Here is an 18,254-nt window from a genome sequence, read left to right on the forward strand (position 1 = left end):
AAGTGGCATTCGTAACGTTTTCAGGTCAATGGCGATTTGCTGCTCCTCATCTCTGATATAACGCAGCGGTGATTCAATGTTCTGGTAGGTTGGAAAACTTTGCATTTTCTGTCCACGTGGTGTACGATATTTCTTTTCAACTTCTTTTATAATGAATTCATCATCAAATCTTTTCTCAAGCAAAAATGCCAACAGTTCTCTGGTCCTCAGCTTCTCATCCCCCATCTCTCATGGGCATTTTTCAAAAATACCAATCGATTAACTGCATGATTAAATAGTCGGAGGTGGACCCCCCCCCCCGTGCTATAAAACACAGAGAGAAACCCTGGTGTTTCAAATAATCAGTTTGGACAGAAGAAGAACTGGGTGTGTAGGATGAGCAGAGACAGCTAACACAGCTGAGCAGACAAAAAAAAATAAAAATCAAACTTTATCAAATCAAGGACACACACATCATAGTACTGACAGTTGATCTTTGATGCTTGATACTTATCTTGACAATCCAAAATGAAAGGAAAAAAGGAGATAAACATGATCACTTATTACTCTGTACTTTAGTGTACATATAGTGGTTACTGACAAAACACCTTTTCCACAATCCTCCTGGATGTTCTTTCTGAAATATATGTGGAGAGCACGTTGTACACAATTTCAATTAATTCTAAATTACTTTAAAACGCTAACGCTTAAAAATGAGCAACATAGGAGTTTTTCTAAATGTCAGAATGAGAGCGACAATCAGCAAATACATCTCTGAACTTCTTTTTTTTCCTGACAGTCTTTTGTATTTTAGCACAGCAGCACGCAACATCAGCCGTCTGTGGATGATCATCACCGTGAAATATATTAGTTTTTTTTTTTTTTTTTTAAATTACCATTTGTAGCATCACACCTGAAGCAGAGAAAAGCTGAAAAGGGCTGGAGACATCTGATTAGCCAATAAGCCGGTGTGAAAACATTCTTTTAAGAATCTGAAAAACTCAGAGTGCAAAGTTTGTAAATGACGGTAAACTTATTATAACCCTGCAATGAGTGAACACAGAGACATGGAAAACAAAAACAGCATTTATCAAGGTCGCTCATGATTTTTGCCACTAGTTATGCTCCTTCTGACCAGCATCACAAGTTACCAAAATTCACTCCCAACGCAGTGCTTCAAAGATATAAACATTTGTACAATCTTTAGAAAAAAAATTCACATTGAATGTGCTCATCTGTCATCTGCAAAACAGTTCCTTCCATAACAGACACATCTCTCTGATAAGGTGGTTCTTTCTCCTCTCCCCTCAGTAAAACCTCTTGTTCCTCTCCTGTCTCTTCTGGAAAACTACAGCTCCCACCACGGCGCACACTACAATTCCCAGCAGAGCACACAGCAGAAGCAGGAAGACCTTCCAGCCCGTGAGGGGCGTGCTGCGGAAGTTTCCAGTAGGATCGTCAATGTTGTCTGTGGAGGAAGAAGAAAGTCCAGATAAAACTGATACCCTACACCAACACGAACTGACAATTACAGTTAAAAATAAAATTATAATAAAAAAATTACACCTATCAGAGCTACAGGGATGAGTAGCTTGCCTCCACCTTGTAAATCAAGTTTTCCTGTAACTTTTATCTACCTTTAGGGGACTTGAGGAGGCTGACACTGGGCTCAATCTTGGTCCAGTCCAGGTTCTCCTCCTCAGGGGTGTGTTCTACCATCAGCTGGTAGAGCTTCATGGAGATGATATCATGGTTATCTGGAAAATAATAAGGGCGTTTAAACGGTTAGCAAATCTGCAATAATCTGTAATAAAAAGCTATGACAGGAATAAAGTCTTGAACTATGCAGAGGAACGTAATGACTTTATTTTTGTTTATTGTCAGTGTGCAGCTCTGCAGCACCGACCCACCTGACAGATCTCCTGTAGCTGCTGAGGCTCCAAAGAAATACCCTGTGGGAAGACGGACGCCTCCGATGTCGATGCACTCCTTCCACTCATTCTTGTCATCGACGTCAACCATCACCTGAGATACAAAGAATACATTATAAATACATCAAAACGAAAATTCCTACTGTGAAAAAAAGTGTTTAAACTAAATCCAGACACAACTATGTAAGTACACGTGGTGGTTTTATAATCACCATGCTACAGAGCGTTATAATGGACTAAATTATGTCTGGATTATATGCAGCTCAATTCAGTGTGACACCCAGTTGAACCAAATGAATAGGTCTATGGAGCATCCCTGAGAAAACACGAAGCAGGGTTTTCACATACAGTGAGTCTTCCTTTGGAGTAGCGGATGGCGAGGTACGTGTCGTGCTCCCTGTTCCTGATCTCTGCCGAGCAGCCTCCCAGCTCCGACGATCGTCCGTCTTTGCCGTGGTCGTAACTCACGGAGCCGTTGTTCACCATGGCCGAAATGTAAGGGAAGGAACGCTGGTGACAGACAGGTAAGAATCCACGGACAATCCTCAAAAGCGGTTATAATACGCATATTCTTACATAGAAGATTATGGACAAATAAATACATAAAATTAAATAAAATATAAGCCCACTTGACATTTCGGGTCATACAAACTCATGTATATATACACTACCTTCACACTGCAGGCATTTTTAGGATCAGTTCTAAAATGGTGCTCATATCTGATGATTATATTTATTCAGAGAAAAACTGAAATTGCCAAGCTCTGATTTGAGCATTCAAAAGTAAGCTGGATGCCTCAGATCTGTGTAGTTCCACATGACCTTGTAGTCCAGATTTTGACTGTTCACACAGACCAAGAATCAGTTGATTCCAATGAGGGATAAAAGAGAAAAGAACTGGGAGACTTTCAGCTGCAATGTGAAAGTAGCTTATGTCACAAGGCAAGCTCTCTTGAAATAAAAAAAATAAAAAAAAAATTACATTAGACGATTTCCAAAGCGAAGACAGCACAGCTACTGCCAGAAAACCATCATGCTTAAGTTGTGATTAAATGTGCTTTTTTCTGTAAAAAAAAAAGTGAAATTATATAAAAAACAAAACCTGTGGAGTTTTCACTGTCACCATGCTTGAAGGTCTGACAACATGCCGATTTAAGGTGAGGAAAACAAAATCTAGACTGAGACCGCATGCTGACGAGTAAAACCTGAGCAACCACTCACATCCGTTGCATCATCGTTAGAGTAAGTATCTATAAAAACGGCCAGCCCGTAGAAGAGAGCATTGTTGGAAAACACAGGCCCTGCAAAGAAACAAGCTGGTCAATCACCTCTAGCCACACACTGCACACTTACATCCATCCCATGGAGGTCATTGCGGAAGGTATCCAAAAAAATAGCCAGGCCAAGAGACTGATCTTGGTTTCCAAACACAGGGCCTAGGATGGAGGCAGAGATGAGGCGAGACATGAGCAGACAACTTGAGGTACTTTTCTGTGGTCAGCAGTGATGAGAGCAAGCCGAGATGATAGACACAAGCAATTGGACATGATGAAAAGCAGCTTACTGATGGAGTGAGAATGATGAGTGTTCATTAACACTCAGTGTGCAACAGCTCAACCAACCGGGTGCTAAAGTGATTAGCCTAACATGCAGCTGAGTAGAGGGAAAGCAGTCTCTGGTAGGGCTTAGTAAATATATTACGCACAGTTTAGACATCTGATTTGGACTTTGTTCCAGGTGTTTTGAGACTGTTCTTATATTCATCTATCTGACAGCAGCCTCACTGTTTTCTGATTCACTTTTGCTTTTGCGTATGATGTGTAAGATCTCACCCACTGTCACGTAATCTGACAGAGGGCTTTTATTGTGAAGGAGTTGCTGGAAGTGAAACCTTAGTTGTTTTTTGCTTTTATTGAATATTGCAAGAGAGTAGCGGCCAAAAAAAAGGCAGTGAACTGGTTAGATGGGGAGCTGTGGGTGACAGGTGAGTGCTACATTTTGGGTGAATCCAAACTTCAATACTGTGATACACGGAGGATCGACCTAAAATGAATTGAGATCAAGTTGGGTGAGTTTCCTCCACAAAAGCCGCAACTCAGCAGTAAAGAACCACGACGCTGGAAAGCCATCGTTACCTGGATGCAGTCTGTCCTTTGTGTACCAGATAGCGATGCCGTCGCCATGGAGATTCTTTTTTCCTGACCCATGAACTTTGAACTGCACATGCATCTCCCAGTCCTTCAGGTAACAAGGCTGTGGATCGGAAACAGGAAAAGTATTTACCTTCCATAGCAACACCAGAAAATGAGCAAAGGAAGTATTTTACAAAGCTTTTAAATAGGAGATAAACAATCAAAAACACCAGAAGACCTTTCTTCAAGTGTAGTTTATGCTCATTCTTCACACCACACAATTAATTCTGACTGAGTATTTTATTTTACCTGTCATATGTGTCAATACAAGTCAGCAGAGAGGACACTTCAGTCTAGCAACAACAAGGGACTGGATGTCATTCGCAAATGTCTTTTTTTTTACAAGTTTATCAGTTTTAAAAAGTACACATTTCATTACTCGTTTGCACATTCATCTTTCACATTCATTCACCAAAAATCAATGAGCGCCAATGAGCGTTTATATATTGAGCAGATGACGTATGACAGATGAAAAAAAAACCAACATGAGAAAATGCAACTAATATTTGAGGCTGAAAAAGTTTAGAGAGCCAGGCTGTACGGGCACGGCTTTAGAGGAACCTGACTGAGAATACGTACTCTAAACCCAAAGCTAAAATGGAATAAGGCTCGGGCATGCGTCCGAGTCAGACTGCAGATATGAGCCACGTTTGTTGTCTGTCCTCACCACAGTATTCCAGATGGACCCCTGCTTGCTTCTCTCATCTGGAGTGAGACGGACATATGAGCCCGTGACCAGCGTGCTTCCCCAGAAGTCCCACTGGCTGCTAGGGCTGCTTCCAACCCCTGCAAGACAAACAGATGAAAGGACGAGACGCGACCAGACACAACAGAAATCACGCCGTTTTCCATAAATGTCTTCAAAATAGTGCAAAGTCACAAGTTGCTTTTGATCGATCTCACTTTTTGCCGTTGACCAGATCAGCTGCGTGACTGTGCCTGTTGGCCCACTTCCAGCTTTCAGCACAGTGCTGCTTCATATAGTATGTGCTGTTCTCTTCTTATGTAAACAGGAGTGGAATTACCATGATACCAAATTATGTTAAGGAAAACATTTTTCAAGTTCAACTTCAGCCGTTAGGCTCTAATGGTATGAATGAAGTTGTTGTCAGTTATTACCGTTAGCTGTTAGGATTACTGTGTTAAACTCTGTAATGGACTATTTTTTTCACTTACACCATATTTGGGTTTTACTTGAGCCAATCTTTATTTATCTATATTTTTCTCAGTATCCACTCTTAATAGTCAACTTGGTATCAAGGCTCAGTTGGAAGGCATAATTATTGGGTGATGATTGCTTGTTTATTTATAAATATTAATGTAAAATGTTTTCTGGGTCTCACATTTGCATTTAATTGACTTTTAAATCTTTCTGTAGCTTATATATGAATAGTACTACTATTGATTCATGGGTTTGCAATGAATAAGCTGATTTACATGCCAAATTGAATGTAATTGACATCCTTTAAAACAATTACTTTCATGTTTAGCTGTATATCTTAATCTCTCATCAGTAACGCTGGGGATTTGGGCTGTGTTTGTTTAAGAATTACCACACACAACTACCAGATACGTCTTGTTTCATCTGCACTTCTTTGCACACGCCCTGAACAAACACTTCCCTCTCCTGAGTGCGGAATCGTGGGCCCTTTGGACATTTTGTCATTATAAAGTACACATATTTTAACTCATAACTCATATGCAAATGACATTCTTGCAGTGTGTGGTGCACTCCTCGACCTACTTAACTGTAATGGCTCCAGGCACCTCCGTTAAACAGAAAACGGTTGATGGAGTGCAGTGATAAACTCGCTTTAGATGCTGTGCAGCTTTCAGAACTATTTCCGTTTCATTTTTAGAGGGCTTTGTGACGAATCGCTTTCACCAAAAATTTACCACAATCTGTGACAAACACAGTGGAGTTAAAAGTTCATGTTTCATTGAAAGGGCATGCTACATTGTGGATCACATATATGCCAAATTTACCAGCAATTAATGGACCATACCAGCAGCCCCTTAACTACACATAATTCATACTTACTATAATCCATCATTTTCAAATGTAAGCCATACAGTTTCAAATGCTCTAATGTATATTTCCGACCATTTTAGGCATCCATTTCTCATGCCTATAGGGTATGAACATCTATTAGCAGACTTAAGGCTTGTTTAGTAGTGTTGTATTATCATGGTTTGTCTGAGGTCTACACTGAATAATCACATACCAGTAAGGCATAGCGCAGACCTACTGCTCACTGTAATGAATTGCACACCTGAAGCAAGCACCTCCTATGCTGCTCTTCCTGAGGTTTCTTCCATTTTTTTCCCCATTAAAAAAGGTTTTCTTGGGGGAGTTTTTCCTCATACGATTAGAGGCTCAAAGGACAGAGGGTGTCGTAATGCTGTACGGATTGTTCAGCCCCTTGATGTCGGGATATATAAATGAAAGTGGACTTGACTTAACTTGACTGAACCAACTGTCAGAATTGTTGCCAGTTAATTTACTGTCGATTCACTAACTGATTAATCAACTAATCGTTGCAGCTGTAATGTGTGCAGTATGTTTCGTAGCTAAATCATAAAATAGACACTTTATCAAAGTTTGGTTTACTACTGTTTTAATGTTTTTTAAGATTTTGAGCTACAGATGTTTCTGTGTTTTCAGCTAAATGGCTGAGATTCTAACTTTTTATTGAGACACAACCCAGAGTGCTTATATTACATCTTAAAACGCATATAACGATTATTTATAATTTTAGTTTGTGTGTGTGTGTGTGTGACCCATAATACGACAGTCAATTCGATTGGTTATCCAAGATGTTGCAAATGTGTCTAAACAGCTCCTAAGACGCAGCGACAGGTGGGAGAGTGGACAAACATCAGGTTAGCTAACGAGCTAACTGAACCATCTCACCTTGGTACGGTTTCATCAACGAGTGCTCTCTCTTCAGATGTTCCGCGTTTCCGTCCGTTATATCACAACACACTAGACACACTCCGAGTATCAGAAAGACCAGTGTTGTGCTGAGGAAATCTCTAAAACTCCACATTTTGCTCAAACTCCCTCGTACAGAAACTCTCATAACAAATTTCCTCTTCCAAACTCCATAAATCGAGCCTGCCCCTTCTCTATTGTCCTCCGGAAAGAATACACACAATTCCGACGTTTATGACCACATTTCCTAAACAATGGGGAACGTATTTCTCAATTCCGTATTTCTAAAATAATACTGCATTAATACCAAAATGTTGCAAGCATTTAAAAAAAAAAATCCAGTTAACATGAAAAATTTTAATTTTAATGAGACGGAGGAAGCAATGAGTTTTGTGTGCGTTTCCACACGGAAGATTTTTGCAGAAGGCGGAATTTTTACCGACCAATCAGAGACGAGCACATCGCAAGTTAAGCCAATGAGGGAGGACTTGCTTTTCACGCACTACCCAACTAGATGGCGACAGAGGACAGAAGATGGAAAGCGGTCTCATTCGTTTTCTCTGCCTCACCACGGAAGCAGTGTAGGTCTGAACTAAACTAAACTAAACTAAACTAAACTAAACTAAACTAAAATAAAATAAACGTACTGCAACCACCTGCTTCATAGCGTGAAAGAGTCAAGAACATCTCCAGGCTGACAAAGTCATGGTACTGTACATTACAAGCGATTGTTTTATGGCATTAGTCATTTCGAAACGTTGGTCCAGTCATAAAAAAAAAAAAAAAGGTATATGTTGATTATTTTGAAGACAAGTTACAAAATTAATGAAACTGCAGATATACAGTAATAGTCTACAATTTAAACAGCATTGAATTCAACTTATTCAACTAATGTACTACTACAACCCCCCCCCCAACCAGGACCAGCTAGGAAGGCACCAGCCCTCCACCACCCTGGAAAGGCCAAGCAGATATAGAAAATTGATGTACGAATGGATCAGAATGCTGGTTTACGCCCAGTGGTGCCCGCACTCTAAACCAGCGCGACCGGCTCTGCATGCACATGCGGCATTTGAGGGCCTCGAATCATACAGAAGAATTATTTCAAGCTGCTCAGAAAACGAGTCCCCTTCTCCCCATTACCGTCAACAAGAGTATCTCTTATGCGCCAGAATCTCAGAAACAGGACCAGCAGGTTCCAGATGTGCTCCACTGCAGCTGCACACGGTTGGTTATTATCCGGCTGCTCTGCCCAGTGTTTCCTCTCCTGGTCTTCTCAGCATCCATATGTCCTTCATACATTCTAGTTCACACACGTTTGCCTCAGCAGATAATACCAATCCAATTGTTGGGGTCGCTTTTGATTTATTTGGCTAATTTCTACGCATTTTTCTCATGTTAACCCATTAAAATGATCATGTCGTTTTTCAGTCTGGCAGAAATGTCACTGTACTGCGGCTCACAACGCAGCCCTAAGTGATGTGCATTGCATTTCTGCCAGGGTCTATACATACAAGCTTTAAGGCTGCTAATAAACTATTGATTTGACCTCTTTGGAGCTCTGTCAGGCATCTCAAAGTGCTTTGACAGCGCCTTCAAACTTCTTTATTTCTTTTTTTTTTAAATCGACAAGATCTGACAAGGCCTGTTCTAAAAAGAGGTCAGCAGCCTTCCTCTAGCCTTCACCACCTCCGAGGAGGTTTTGTTTTTGGTCCTTGTGTTCTGTTGTTATTTAGCAGGATATCCAAAAACAAAAACATGTGTAACCTATTTCATTGAAATTTGGTAGAAAGTTAGGCCAGGGGACAAGAGGCGAGTAGTTGGTTTCAGGTGTGGATCCAGATGTAGATGTGAGTAGTGAGTATACTTAAAACAGTCTCAACATTTTCACAGTGTTCTCTGACCTTGTGGCACTTGCTGGAATGATAGAAATGTGATGCCTTTAGTCTATGTACGCTCCATGTACTGTCCATATTGTAGCTGGCAGGATTTGTCCAGCATGAGGATGGATAACTGTAAAACGGAAACCTACCTGTAGGAGCAGGGAAAATAAAATGAGTAAATATTTTTGAAAATTCTGAACCGGCTTCTTATTTACCACAGATACGACCCGTTGATTCTTGTTTTCAGACCAACCCACGAGTCAGACTAAAGGCCGGGTAACTGTCACACTGCTGGCGTCCCCAGTAGGCCGCATTGTCATGGATGACAACAAAGCCTACTGGCCGATGTGTGTTAAGTGAATCAGACGGTAGAATTACTCTGATTAGCTGGACACACATGACATGTTTTTTTTGCAGTGGCAGCGAACTGACAGTCAGGCGCTGTCACGGTGAGGCACATACACACAAGTACACGCAGCGGGAGAATGCACAAGCACATACAGGTATGCGCACAAAAAAGCGTATTGACACAAACAGTACACGAGGGGGGGGGGGGTTACACGCGTTACAGGTAAATATGCACAAAAACACACAAGGTTTATGCAGGGATGCGTGCGGTCCATGTACATACATTAGAACGTGACAGAAGGTAATAGTATAACTAAGGACAAACATGAAACTACTGAAATGAAGAGAAAGGCAACAAAACACATAAATCCACAAACAAAATGCCAGTTATGTCGGTCTACGTCTGCCCTAGTCATCCATCTCCACAACAACTCATAATACGGGATGAGGCTAAACTCAACTGAGTGGTCCAACTTTAGATGTTTCTGTCTGGCTCTCCCTCCACCTGAATCACGCCATAAATGTCATTGCCCCCTCCACCGCCAGCACTGTGACTCACCACTCGGCAGAAAAAAAACAAAAAAACAAAAAAAAACACGAAACTGAGCATTTAACAACACACTGTCCTGATTTTATTGAGCTCAAACAGATGTGGAGAGCAGATACGCTATCTGGAGATTTGGGATTTCACCGACGCGTTACATTTTAGCGTTCCAGCTTAACTGTAAGGAACAAAAACACTCTTTTCCCATCAATATTTCATTCACCAGCACCAACATCAGATGAACAGTAACCACGGAACATGCACAGCTGCATGTTGGCATCAGTTTTAAGCGATGAAACTGAACACAGGTGTTAGCCAAAGTTTTGTTGTCTGGCCCTGTTTCTGTATGTGCTGAGCTCTAATGCACAAGGAGAACACACAATTTTGGATTATCAAGAAACAAAAGTCCAAGTGAACCACAAAAATGATCAAAAACACAAAGCAACAACTAAAGTCACAAAACCAGGGATAAAAACAAGATGAAACGTACCTGTGGTGGTTCAGTAGATGAAATCCCTCACTGATGGAAAGGCTTTTACTAAGTGGTTGTGGCATGAATTAGATAAAAACCAATTAGTCATAAGATCCCCCAGGATCATTAGGATTCACTGTCTGTGCACCATGGACGTCTAAACCAAATTCTATGGCAATCAATCAAAAAAGAAGGAGTAGTAGTAGTTGTTGAGATATTTCACACACAAAGAAAAATGGTGGTAAAATCCTGAATCTTTAAATTCAAATTCTGTCACCACAGAACGCAGCCAGGGTACGTACACTCGACGGCTTTCCAATAAAAATAGCCTTGATGTTGCACAACATGATTTAAACAGTTTGCTAGGATCGCTGTGTCACTAAACAAAAACACAAACAGATGATGGGCTTCCAGCTGTGCCGAACGATGCAGTGGACGGATGATCCCTGTAGCAGAAGCGTCCCGGGAGCCTGGACGGGTCCTTGACCCCCGCTGAACTTTTACTGCATGTGTAATTTACAATGTTGTATGAATGTCATGGACGCTGGCATCGCTCTGGAGGCATCAGTTCTCCAGACAGCAGACCCTCACCTCTCGGTGTTTCGATCAGTTGATGCAAGTAAAAACCGGGACTGAGACCTCCAGGGTTAAAACTTCAGGCAGCCTCAGAAAACGTTATTAACTTGAATTGAAATTCAATTTGTCAGATGAATAAGTTAGATCTAGATGTGTCTAGAAGGGTATTTGAACGTGCACAGGGATCATGACTGTTTCTCTTATACCACTACATACAACTCGTATAACATTAACGTTATTAGTGAAAAATTACATTTTTTTGTCTCGTAAAATACCACTTTACCCTCAAGACGCTACAACTTTTACCTCAAATATTATGACTTTATTCTCATATTATGCCTTGCACTTGTAAGGTGATGACTTTATCCTAAAATATTATTACTTATTTAACCTTGAAACGGCAGCACTAATGCTCCGTCGTAGCATCCTCGCTGTTTTCACGTGTAACTGTTTAAGAGGTGACGGCCTACAGAGAACGGCTCCGCCGGTTACTCCTGCATGTCCTTCGCTCAGGGGAACCGTGCCAGCAGTTTCCCAGGGAGTCGAGGACTTCCCCGCCTTCCCTTTCTGTGGCCCATATTTATTTTTCCCAATGCGTCCGGGGATTCAAGTCATGACCTTCCAGTCACAGGCTGGCATCCGTACCCCCGAGGCCACTGCCGCTCGCTGTGATTCCCTGGGAAATGACCCTAACACGTTGTTTAGGTTCCTCATCTGATTTGTACCATACCATTGTACATCTGTGTAACGTTCTGATGTGGATCAGATGGACCCAGATGGCTTTGTGGTTCAGTGGGTCTGGATGCCCCAACGTGCTCTTCCAGTGATGTTGCCTTTTAGCCCTGTTGCAATACTGACGGCCGTAACCAGTACGCTGCCCCTTCATAAGCAACGTCAAAATAACTGGGTTTTTTTTTCATAAACTGGTCATAGCGTAGGACTCAAAGCGCAGGTGGTAGTGTGAAATTCGGGACACACTTTCATGTCACCCCCGGGTCGCTCTGCGATGGTTTCGGTGAGCCTCACTGTAGCCCCCTTTCAGACACGCATCCCTGTACGTTAATCTAATCTGGCAATTTAACATGTTAGTCCCCTGCCTGAATAAGCACTCTAGTCACTTCGTGTAAAAGTCACAACGGCAGTGTCACGGGGTCAGACCTAGTTTCTGTATCACTTTCAACACGACACGAGTCTGAATAGAGCACAAGCTGAAACACGCAGAGGGAGAACCAGGAAACGTGTTGTTTCCTGTTTCATACCCGAGACAAGTCAAAAACTCAGAGGAGGAGGGCTGAAATAAAAACCTGGCGACCGCTGTAATAACCAGACCAGCATGCTCTCTCTATGTTTTCACGCCAAATGTTGAACAAAAAAATAATATTCAGCACATTTTGAATGTAGCACGTGAGAATATTAAGCATTAAACAATATATGAAACATTATAAAATAGGCAAAGAATTCACTGTCTGATAACTTAAGTGATAAAACTGATGTGAAAATGTATCCCTGGATTCACGGTGGGGACGAGTGTCCCCGGGTCAGTAATTAAGGCCTCCAGGTTAAAATAAGTTTTAAAATTCATCAGGGATTCAGCCTGTGAATAATAATTTAAAAAGACAAAACCGTTTTTCTCCCGTGCTCCCGTACGTTTTCTGCTGTCATGAAGCTCTCTCTGTAAACGCCTGGTCACGCCTGAAATATTCCATAAGAAACATCAACGCAAAAGACGCCATCACTTTAACAGACATCGAAGCCAGTAATGTTACGTGCTCCTCGTCCGAAAAGGCCTCTTGTCCTGTCGCCAATACAGCTTGCCCGCAGTAAGTTCGCTTACAATACTGTTTCCCAAACATATCGTGTTAAAACCTGAGCGACCGAAACGCCTGTTTTCCCTCCGGGAGCCGTCAGGGCGAGCGTCAGGTCTAACCATCGACCCTGAGCTGAGGTCGGCTCAGGCACAGATTTACATTTCACTCAGTGAACTTTGCAGCCATTCAGACGTTCACATCTGCGCTCCGGCTCCCGTTGTTGACGTATACGTGGCGACAGAGCGGTGCGGTCGTGTCCGTGTGTTCTCTGAGCCCCCGAAGGCGTCACAGCGTCACTGATCAATACGCTGACCTATCAGTAACGACTATAGATCGGGAAGAATGGTGTGGAGTGGATGTTCTGCGATTGGTCAATCTACACATCCTTCCGTCCCTCAATCTATCCATCCCACGCGCATCAATCCATGCGTGATGACATCCGATCAACCGACCGATGACGATGAAGACAGATGATCAGAAGCGCCGGCTTGGTCGACCTTGGCGAGAGTTCACACATGTAACGCTCGGTAATGCTGTTTTTATTGTCAGCCCTCCGCACCCTACTCCCTGTTACGTCATCATGTTATTAGCTACATTTTGTGCCATCAGTCATTTTAAAAATGGCAGATGACCCCCCCCCTTCTTTTTTTTATCTTATTTCAAAGCAAATCTCTCCGTAAGTAAAGAGAATCCAGTGTTTGATAACTACTGCAGATTTGAATCTCATTTACACACCTACTGTTACCTGCAGCTACCAGCTGATACAAGGTGACTGGGTGAGACCGGCAATAATTACACAGCCTGTGAGTGTGTGTGTGTGTGTGTTCGTGTGTGTGTTCGTGTGTGCGCGTGTGCCTGTGTTTAAAAAAAGATTTACAGCACAGTGAGAGTAAGATAACAAACATAAAACCTACTCTCTCCTGTGTGTGTTTGTGTGCGCACTATGAGTGTGTACCATGAGTCTGACAAAGAGGAAGAAGGCTGGGTGGAGGTGTGGAGGGAGAACGAGAACCCAGAGCTCTGCAATTCGTCTTTTGCGTAAGGCTTTTGGTCTGGGTTCAGGTTTGGTTATTTTCCAACATTTTTCATTGCTTTTTCTTATTAATCATTTTTCTTTTGTTAAGCACTACATCGAACTGTGAGAGCAGATATACAGTATTTTATCCACCCCATTCATATCAATGAGGGAAATGAGTGCGTGATATATTCGTAATTAGGTAAATATTAAGTAAATATTATACATTTATAGTCTAGGTATAGGTAAATTTAGCATTGTAGAGAAGAACAGTTGTCAATGAAAGACAAGGAACAAGCGGCAGTGAGTCTTTCAACGAGTCTCCAGTTTACACAGATCGTTCCTAATTACACGGCTGTAAAACTCCAGCTCTACGAATGCCTGTACTCCCCTTTAAATACACCACAGCTGATACCCAGACACTTCACAGATTGACCTACTAATTGTTATGGATTCAATATTCCATTCACGTGCACCGTCTCCGCTCTCAGAATCCAAGAGGACCACACCTGTGTAACTCTCCGAAATTAACGAAGCCTTCGTCAGATTCAAAGCCCTTTCGGCACTTAACACCTTAATCATGCAGAAAAAACGGGGAGATCTTCCTGCCAATCTCTCCACACTCTCACCCAGGTTTTTCTAGTGCGCGCACACACACACACCAACACACACACACACACACACACACACACACACACACACACACACACACACACAAACACACATAAACAAAAAAAAATCATCCATTGCTGGCAAAGAGACTATTGGAAATTTCTGCTGCGTGGCGTAATTGCCAAGTGAGATGTTAAATCTGTAATCATGACAAAGGCGAGAGCTGTTGAATTAAGCTGATGGACTAATTTCACCCGCGGCGAGCACGTTCTGAGCTCGGGAAGGATATTAAAGTCAGATTTAATTAAAAAACAAAACCTGGTTGGAAGTGTCTGGAGATGTTGTTTCAGGATGATTTATTACCTGTGAATCAAAGAGTGGGAAGAGTTGCGGAACTTATTGTCCGTTTCTTTTATGGTGCTGAAACGTTCGTGTGTTAACCCCGTCAGCCGAATTAAAATGCCGCGGCTGTTTGACCGGAGTTGATTCATTATCCTGTTCTTAACGTCCATTGTAAAAATGCATACTGTATATCAACAATTCTGGGAAATGTTCTACTCTCAGATCTGTTTAAGGAGAAAATCCTCCAATACCCCGTTCAGACAGACATGGTGACATGGCTCACCCATGTGCTGGCGTCTATCTGAATGGGTGAACAGCTGGATAAGGGTCCCCCTGGTCTGTGAGTCAGCGGGACAAGGTCCCTGCACCTGATGTCAGTCACCACTGTTGGCAGTGATGTTAGCCTGTTGGGGGAGCTAGATTTATGTAAACCCTTATAAAAGCATGTGAAACTGATTGTAATATATTATCTCCTCCGGAATCAAACTGAAAACATAAACCTTTCCTGCTGTGTCAATGTCTTTGTTTGATTTTAGGGAATTTTTTATGCGTGCCTAAACTCCTACGGCCTTCTAAACATAAAATATGGAAATAAAAATTAAAAAAAACATATTTTCCAGCATTTTGAACTCCTTCCTGCTCAGGATAAAAACAAAACAGTACAGTTACTCCAATGACAAAGCACAAAATCACCAAATTCAACAAGCTTTGGGGCACATTAGCTTACAGAGTATTTAATGTTAGCATTAAACTTAATCCTGCTCTTTTTTTCACACATTGCTAATGTTAAAATGCTAATGTGTGTCACAAACATCTTAAAATAATAAAAGATTGAACACAGGCTTATATCTGCCCAGTAATACCTGAACATTTCACTGCGTGAAAGCATTTTTCTTGAATTTTTAATTCACTTACATTAGTTGTTGTTTAGATAGAAGGTACTGTGACCCTCTCACTCTGAGCCAGAAGGAGTTAAACCGGCGTGAAAGTAGTTGCCCATTTGCTTTTACACTTTTGTGAAGGAAAAGGAATTGATGGGGATAAGACTCTTTAGGTACGGTCAAAAATTCACTCCCATCTACAAAGCAGCTACAGCCAACAGCTAAAACAGAGGCACAGATTTTTCCACTCATATGACATGGAACCACTGGGTTGGCATGGTGGGGGTACCGACACAGGGGACTCCAGCAAAAAGACGCCGAACCTGGCTCAACCGTTGCCGTGGCAAAGTCAAACATCATCCTGCGAGGCGCCGCGTTGGACCTCGCGACGGTCCCAACAAAAGGTTAAATGATTGTTGCCGTAATAACTCTCAAAGCTTTTTAAATTCCTTTCTCATGATAATACAAACTGCTGTGAAGTGTCTTGGCGTCTGAAAAGCCTTTAAAGTCACAGATCTTAATTCTAAATGGACTTGTTGGATTGTACCTCATGTCTTACCGGTACCCGAGGCAACATGCCCAGTCGTGCTTTGGAGGAATCCCTTCGCCGCGGATGTATTAAGAAAAACTGAGTTCCACATCCAAATATGGCGTCATGAAAGCTGCTCGCTTGGTGCATACGCCAACAAAGTCTCAGCGGGCGTCCTCGTGCCTCCACGAGTCCTTCTCTGCCCGAGCCAGTTGCCAACATCTGCGTTACAGACATCCTCTGGATGTGATGGCTGACCTTTCGGCCTCCCGCGCACCTGAACGGGGTAAACGCATTTCGTCATACAGCTCTTCTAGACTTTCCACGTTTTGTTGGACCTGATGGATCAAATTCTGAGAATACAAAGAGTCGTTTTGTGCTGTTTGCGAGTGTGAGTGCCGCCGCTTCACCAAAGACGCCGCAAATCCCAGCGCTGCCCCCGAGGGGACAAGCATGGACACGGAATCTGGTGAATTTGGCAGATTTTCATTCCGTCGTCATTGTGCATTGATGGAGTTTTCTGTGGTCCTCTGATCCGAAGCAATGATTTGGCATTTACTACACACTGAACAGCCCTGATGCAAATGCAAAACGTCTCCTGTCAGATCCTGTTTCCTCTCTTTTTCCTTTCCTTGTTGTTCTCCGCACTCTCCTCAGCTCCCTCCTCGTGTGCAGTGAGAGCGCCGTTCGTCTGCAGAGCTTCGATAACGTAAGTCGTTTCTTGGCCCCGAATGAAGCGATTCGAACCCCTGTGACCTCTGAATACACTCACACACACACACACACACACACACACACACACACACACACACACACACACTGAACCCGAAGCCAGCAGCGTCCCGTGATGCCAGTCCCTTCCTGCAGCGAGATAGCGCTCGCTGTTTAACCGCCAGCCCCTGATGGATGACGGCGAACATGTAAATGGGAGCATCGCGCCACAAAAGGTCAGATGCCAGGGCGTCATAGTAAACAATGGTTAAGTTGTCAATTATTCAAAACGAGCCTCCTGAGGTAACAAAGCTTGTGTGTGTGTGTGGTGTTATCTTCTGACTATTTTCCAGGTTTAACCAGGGTGTGAGGGGTGGGCTTTTGTGGGTTAACTGCTGCTTAAGAAAAGATGTTAATCATAATACGGGGCCTGCGTGAGTTCATTAATATCTGGGAAGTGTTTTTAAATATCTACGCCTTTGTTTCACTTTGACGGTGAGATCCTCTATCGTTAGTAAACTACATGGGATCAGTGTGTGAAGGACGTGTGTGTTCCTGAGGCTTTTTTCCTGGTGTCTTAACTCGATTTTCATTAAAATGTGGGGACACACAGTATTCGGTTCAAGGTTTTTCAAAACATGTTGAAAACCTTGAAAAGAAATGAGGAAACTGTTTGGGTGAGGCTCGCGCGTGAACTGATCGGTCTGTCTCACTGTCAGTCACCATAATAATGAAACGACAAGTCCTGACTCGTTCCAATCAAAATGGGAGCATCAACATTTTGTTGCGTGCCCTTCACCTTAGTAGAGGGAAAGGCTGTAAGGAGTTCAGTGAATAGTTTGTGTGTTATTGATTGGTCACGATGCTGTTGTAAGGCCGTAGTTCCTGTCAGTTTCAGCAAAATCCTCACACACGTCACTGATTAGTTGGTTTACGTGTCTGTAATGAGCTGTCATTTTTCTGACGCCTTCAGAATTCGAACAAAAAAAGGTATTTGTGATAACCTTGTCTAGGCGAACCTAAATTCTCCACCCAGAGTACCGTGCAAACGTGTTAGATGTTTAGCCTCTTATCGGTCATGCAGTCCCATCAGGGAGGCGTCTGATCGGTCCCAGATTCATCCTGCAGCAGGACAACGGGCCCACACACACAGCCAGGGTCATAAGGACCTTCTTCAGAGACACGAAGGACAAGGGGTCCTGCAGCAGATGGTCTCAGGCCCCCACAGAGCCCTGATCTCAGCACCAAGGAGTCAGTCTGGGATCACATGAGGTTGGTGAACAGAAGTAGTACAGAAACATGTTTTTCGGTCTGAGACCATGTTCTGATGACGTCCAACTGTCCTGATTACCTGCCCTCGTTGTTGTTTCTTCACCACCGAGCACCGTGTTTCCATTTACAACTACAGAGACAGAGAGGAACAAGATGCTGGTAACAGCTGACATTTTCCCTGTGAGGCTAAAAATACAGGATGTGTCCAAGACCAGATCACAGGT

At 42.7% G+C, this 18,254-nt stretch overlaps 2 protein-coding genes across 3 annotated transcripts in view; one reads left to right on the forward strand and one right to left on the reverse strand.

Moving 5' to 3' along the window:
- Positions 1 to 850: 850 nt before the first annotated feature.
- lman2 (lectin, mannose-binding 2) lies at positions 851 to 7,409 on the reverse strand. 2 transcript variants are annotated; one of them, XM_040120283.1, is made up of 8 exons: positions 7,017 to 7,409; positions 4,770 to 4,888; positions 4,046 to 4,163; positions 3,132 to 3,211; positions 2,259 to 2,420; positions 1,890 to 2,004; positions 1,617 to 1,736; positions 851 to 1,447 (listed from the first exon to the last, which is right to left on the reverse strand). In XM_040120283.1, exons 1-8 carry the CDS (start codon positions 7,183 to 7,185, stop codon positions 1,287 to 1,289), a joined length of 1,044 nt encoding a protein of 347 aa, XP_039976217.1. In that variant the 5' UTR covers positions 7,186 to 7,409; the 3' UTR covers positions 851 to 1,286. The 2 variants fall into 2 exon arrangements, with proteins under 2 accessions (XP_039976217.1, XP_039976216.1); XM_040120282.1 differs by lacking the exon at positions 3,132 to 3,211 and adding an exon at positions 3,264 to 3,346.
- A 6,202-nt stretch (positions 7,410 to 13,611) lies between these two features.
- htr4 (5-hydroxytryptamine receptor 4) overlaps positions 13,612 to 18,254 on the forward strand; it is a 204,665-nt gene continuing 200,022 nt past the window's right edge. Inside the window, exon 1 of the mRNA XM_040120549.1 lies at positions 13,612 to 13,706. Within this exon, the coding sequence (XP_039976483.1) occupies positions 13,612 to 13,706 (95 nt within the window). The remainder of the gene's footprint in view (positions 13,707 to 18,254) is intronic.

The sequence above is a fragment of the Xiphias gladius genome, chromosome 23 (assembly GCF_016859285.1).
Source record: "Xiphias gladius isolate SHS-SW01 ecotype Sanya breed wild chromosome 23, ASM1685928v1, whole genome shotgun sequence".
In the NCBI taxonomy this organism is placed as follows: Eukaryota; Metazoa; Chordata; class Actinopteri; order Istiophoriformes; family Xiphiidae; genus Xiphias; species Xiphias gladius.